The sequence below is a fragment of the Euprymna scolopes genome, chromosome 8, assembly GCF_053919585.1.
Source record: "Euprymna scolopes isolate OS-2025 chromosome 8, ASM5391958v1, whole genome shotgun sequence".
Taxonomy (NCBI): Eukaryota; Metazoa; Mollusca; class Cephalopoda; order Sepiida; family Sepiolidae; genus Euprymna; species Euprymna scolopes.
In genome coordinates, this window is record NC_136489.1 from 97898704 (window position 1) to 97904703 (window position 6000).

Genomic DNA, 6000 nt, shown 5'->3' on the forward strand with positions numbered 1-6000 from the left:
TTGTTTTTAATACATTATTCGGTCAGTATATTTCGAAATAAAAATCATACTATGTTCGTTTTAGTTTTAGTCTCAACCTTACAATTATCTAAACAATTAGTCATATTCTAAAAGTGTCAACATACACCTCTGATCTACATCTTAACATTTAGATTATCATTTCTAATCTCAATATTGTGTAACGAAATTACCCCAAAGTAATTTACAAAAAGGAGTTTTTTCTTTTTGTAAATTACTTTGGAGTAATTTCATTACACAATCACAATATCTTAGCTGACACTTTTATTTATCTCTGCTATTATATAAGAGGAACTTTGTGTGTGTTCGTTTTCTATGGACTCGAAAACGGCTAAACCAATTTTTATGAAATTTCACACGAAGGTATTTTATGTGCTTGGCAGTGTTCTTAGATAAGTTTTATTCCGAAATGTTTGATAAGTATCGATAATTGATATTCAAAATAATCTGATGAAAAAAAAGAAACAGACGAATTTGACCAAAGTTAACACCTTACATAGCCCAACATCACAAGTGCATTTCAGAATCCGAAAGACCTGACATATAAAATCAACAGTAGGTTCTTTGATATGACTAGGGTGGATTTAAAATGAATGTTTCTGTTTAAAGTACAATTGAAGCATGATACTTGACTTTTGCATTTTTAACACCATTATCACTGCACAAGCAATAAGACTAGGCATATAAAATTAACAGTAGGTTCTTTGATACAACGGGCGCATTGAAAATGTAATGTTTTGTTTAGCACACAATTGAATCATGATACTTGACTTTTGCGTTATAAACTTTATTTCGAACCATTATATAAAAAAATAATTTTATAAAATCAACAGTAAGTTCTCTATAGTGCAACATAGAATACAAGATATTGTGGTTTAAGTCACTGCAGAGAGGCATGTGAAGCTTCCTCCACGTGCACTGTGATGGGTCTCCAACTATGCAGGCAATAAATTGGTTTGATTGAAAAATGAGCAATTTTACTGTTTTCGATGACTTTAAAAATATGGGAGTGTGAAAGATATTTAAATGCTATCTATAAGTAAGTAAATAAATATTCAAATGTGATGCTTTCACTAGATTCCAAAGTATAAAAATTGTTTGATACCATTTATTATTTACTAATGAATAAATTGAATTCTAATGTGTTTTTTTTTCTGTTTTGTTGCAGGCTCCTGGGAAAGGTTTGATTCGGCCAATTGCATTCAAGCCTGTTATCTCCAGTCGTCATGCGACCCCGTCTAAAGGCCACTCGCACCCAGATCGTAAATTTTCTAGTCAAGATGATGGTTATGGGTCACAGGACTACAATGGAATTGGTCAAAGTTCAGCCAACACGTCCCATGGTTCTTTACCTCTGGACGGTAGTGATCCGTCAAGTAGTATCTCTGGTGACGTCAAGTTTGAGAGGTCGAACTCTTTACAAGCTTCCAGTTTGAGTCACTTGTCATCAAGCCACTTAGAGAACTTCATTCAAACGCCCTCTCCAAGTGACAGTGGCGTGGGCGAGCTTGAGGCTATGCTCAAAGAAAAGGAGCACGAGATAATGGCCCTGCGTGAAGTGATGGACAAAAATGAAAGGGCCATCTTCCAAGTATACGAGGAACAGAAGAATTCCTGGCAGAAGGAATTGAAAGATGCCAAAGAGGAGTATGAGAAGCGAGTCGCAATGCAGCAGAAGAAGATGGCTAAAAGCGAACAAGGGCTTTCCATGCAAGTGTTCAAATTGCAGCAGAATAATAAGACATTGCAGGAGGATTACAACCAGGTGTGCAAGGTGAAAGAATCTCTTGCCCAAAAATGTGCCAAGCTTGATGAACAAATCGAAATACAGAAAGCGCAGCTGGAACGCTCCAAATGCGAGGTGCAGCAGAAAAACCTGGAATGTTCTCAAATGACACTCCGACTTAATGAGAACGCTAACATGCTAAACAAAAAATGCGAAGAAGTAAAATCATTGAAGCAGAAAGTGTCGAACCCGCTAGAATCTTTGGAAGGCGCAAGTAAAAGCGTCTCAAGGACTCCGACTCCTGATTTTGTACTTCCACAAGAATTAAGCTCTGCTTCATGTCTGGTGTGTGATGCAACAAGCCAGACTGATGACTATTTAAAGGTGCTGAACGAATGTTGTACAGAGAATCTGACAGACACTGCCGCCTTACTGCTAGAGAAGGACAAGCAAATCTTGGAACTACAAGAAGAGCTTGAGCACTACAGACGTCAGGTCGGAAATTTTAAGGCAGACTTTGAGAACGAGCGTGACCAGTGGCTCGAGGAGAAGGGCAAGGTGATACGATACCAGAAACAATTACAATTAAATTATGTCCAGATGTTTCGAAAGAATAAGAACTTGGAGGTAGAGGTAGAACAGTTAACGCTTGAACTTGAAAACAGAGATTTGAAATTGTTGGCATTAAATGGTGGAGAAGAATCTGTTTGTTAATTTGTGAATAGTTCCAGAAATGGGACGGAAATCTTAAGAATGATGCCAAAACATGAAAAGGAGAATTTTATAAAAAGTAGTTGATTATTTTTTATGGAAATGGTAAATATTTCTAGTTCCTCGCTCAGCATTAATCTTTAAGAACTGAAAAGCAAAAGAAGGTGCAGTTTACTTCATGTCTATTCAGAAGTATTTATCTGCTTCTCTTTTACTAATATGCATGCATAAACAATTGAGGTGCTTTTGTAAAAATTAACCCCACTCTAAAACACAACAAAATTTTTATTTATTTTTTTTTTTAAATAATCCTATTCTTCGTGTGGATACTTCAATAGTCATAAACCTTCAGAATCTCTGTAGTAGTTTTTATTTTATTTAAATTTTACATGACATCAGTGTCACTGTTTAGATTATGGAAGTACAAAAGGCTCACTATTCAAATTTTTGGTGTTTCGTGGCTCTTATTTTCGATTATTCAATATTCAGGTAAACAAAAGTTAGTGAGCATTCCATGTTGCCATAGTTTATTACAGATACAGGATTAACATCCATCATGTTTTTATTCTGATTTTAAAATTTTAATTAAGAGGATGATGTACTTTGCTTGAAACATTGCATATAATATAGAGATAATTTATAGACAGTTACTAATAATGCAGAAATATACTGGGTCATCAGAATAGAAAACTGAATGCTGAATAACAAGTATCTTGAGATAAATAAACATAAACACTTGATAAAGCGGTTATATCACATATACAACTCTAATGATCCAGGGGAAATTTGGAAGCAAAGAAAATGTATTATTATTAAAAAAATTATTGCCTTATTTAGTTTTGCTTTTTATAACCAATATATTTCCACATTCTATCAATTATCTGTAAAATAATAATTAATTGTTTATCATCACAATGTGCAGAGATTCTAAAAGTTTTGACTCTAAATACCCATGCACAAAATTGGACAATATGAAAAAAAAAAATGATTAAAAGGTTTTTTAATACTTTTTTTTTTTTTTTATGGTCGGGTGATTTATAAAAAAAAGCATCGCAATCCTTGATGTACAAATTTCATCATCACTTTAATGATAAAAAAGGTGCTGTTAAAAAAAAACAAAAAAACAAACAGAAAAACTAAAAATATTTGTAAATTTAAAGCTGAAAAGTTTGCTGTCCAAAGGATTTGAGAAATGCAGGTGGCCTTATTCTTTTTTTTTAATATTTAGTGACAGAATATTTGCACATCTAAATAATTATATTTTAAATTTTTTCCATTTTATTTTTTAATTCTGTTACTTCTCCTGTAATTTTTGAATATTGTTTATTCTCAGAAGTCCTTTTAAAAACTAGTATTCCTATGGCCAAAATGTGATGCTAACCTTTGTGTGAAACAGATTGTTTTTAGATTTTAATTTGTCTCTATAAGGAATTGCAAGGAATATTTTTTAGCTTTTAAACGTGAAAATTTGCTAAATTAGTGGAGTGTGTGTATATATATATATATATATATATATATATATATATATATATATATATGTATATTATAATGGCTGTCAACTTATCTAGCAAGTATGTGCAAGCTAATTAGACATATACACAATTGTTCCTCTCTGATCAGCTGGTCTGTTTGTCTCCTATGGCTTGCACTGCACTGCACAGAAATTTGGGCTATTCTGATAACAGGAATGATGTAAATGAATCTTGCAACACTATTGAACAACAAACATCAGTTTTTTTGTTTAGAGTTTTCCTTCTCCTGAAATAGTACGGTAGATAATATTCTACATTAGCAACTAGTCAAGGAGAAGACTTGCATTCATACCCTTTTTCCAAGGGCGTTCTCCAAATTGCACAGCAGCTCGAGTCAGATGCAAATATGAACAGAATTTGTCATCTTACATATTGAACCAATATTGTATACATACACATACTAATTTTCAATCAAATTCTGAAGAAACCTTCGTTAAAGTTTGTCAACTTAAAGTAGGTTTTATTTTACGCCAGTTTTATGGGTTTCATTCTTATTCAGTATTAAGCTTCAAAGAAATGTAATAAAGGAATACATAATATAATGTCATAATATTATTACACAATATTATTTTTGTTTATATTTTGATAATATTTTACGTGTGCAACTCGAATGTAACCTAAGTATTTCCTATCCAAAAGCCGAATTCTTTTGTGAATGTTTCCACATATGGTGATTATACACTATGCAGCTAGAGACAGAATTTATATTCACTATTATGGAAGAACTTGCCATTATAAAACAAGTAATAAAAATTAAATAAAATTTGGGAGTTGAGTTACTTTTAAAAAATGTATATATGTAGAAAGCAAACTCCATTTTTAACTCCTATTTTTTTTTTTTATCTAAAATATAAAAAAAGGTTTTATTCTGGAAATGAACCGGGGTACTGATAGTAGTTGCAATATTTAAAAAAAAATTGTTATAATGAATAACAAAATGATATGACATCGACCATTTTGTTATGTTTATTCTGTGTTTTTTTTATTTTACCCTGATGTCTTGATGCATTTTGGCCATTGCCAGTGTCCATTGTTCTATCGTATCAAGAACAGATTTATTAAACACACAAAAAATGGTTCTGATTTGAGTACATCATTAAACTGTAAACCATTCATAATTGAAGTGGTTAACCCTCTCCATGACCAAAAAAAAAAAAAAAAAAAAACTTGTAATATCTAATGTGGTATTACCCCTGGGCGAGCTTCCTCCAAGGAGGAAGTTTACAGAGAATCTAAAATTCAGAAGTGATCTCCAGCCATATATATATATATATATATATATATATATATATATATATATATATATATATTGGATATGAAAAGATGACATACAGTGCCTAGCATTCACAAATGATTATGCATCTGATACTGGCTAGGCTTCACATCGCTTAACTTCAGAGATCTCATGAGAACTGATGTTTCAATGTGATTATGCCATACTCCATGACAGTTGGGTAAGAAATAACAAAAAGATTCAACAAAAGACATCTGATGTCAAATAATTACAGAAAATTCTCTGAAAGCAGAAAATTAATTGCCAACATGTTTACTGAAGAGCTCAAGACAATTCTCATTGAAATCCTTGGATATCTTATATATAGGCCCCTTTTCTCGCTTTTAATAAATGTAATTAAATATTCACTGAAGACATGAAACGAAATGGGTTTATATATATTTATTCTACCCCTTAAAATATATAGATATATCATCATGGCTGACAACTCGTGTATCAGGCATGGTCTAGCTAATGTATACAATTGTACCTCTCCAATCCAATCTCCTGTGTCACTCAACTAGTTTAATGCCCCACAGGAAACTTGCACAGCACTCTACACATTTTGGCCCATACTGATAACAAAGGAGTTATGTGATATACATATATATTACATACGGTGGAAACTATACTGAATATTTTAAAGGCAAAAAAATTGCCTAATATTTTCTATACAGAAAGTATTTATTACAGTGATATATTTTTTTCTTCTTTTTTTTTGTTTTTTTTTGAAAGCCATG

The 6000-nt window shown here is 32.1% G+C and overlaps 1 protein-coding gene across 7 annotated transcripts in view; it reads left to right on the top strand.

Moving 5' to 3' along the window:
- The window catches only part of LOC145283664 (leucine zipper putative tumor suppressor 2 homolog), a 675696-nt gene that overhangs the window by 668263 nt on the left and 1433 nt on the right, over positions 1 to 6000 (top strand). For all 7 annotated transcript variants that reach the window (XM_080132667.1, XM_080132671.1, XM_080132669.1 and 4 more), the window contains one exon: positions 1187 to 6000. This exon is cut by the window's right edge and continues 1433 nt beyond it. In XM_080132667.1, the coding sequence (XP_079988793.1) occupies positions 1187 to 2458 (1272 nt within the window). In that variant the 3' untranslated portion in view covers positions 2459 to 6000. The remainder of the gene's footprint in view (positions 1 to 1186) is intronic.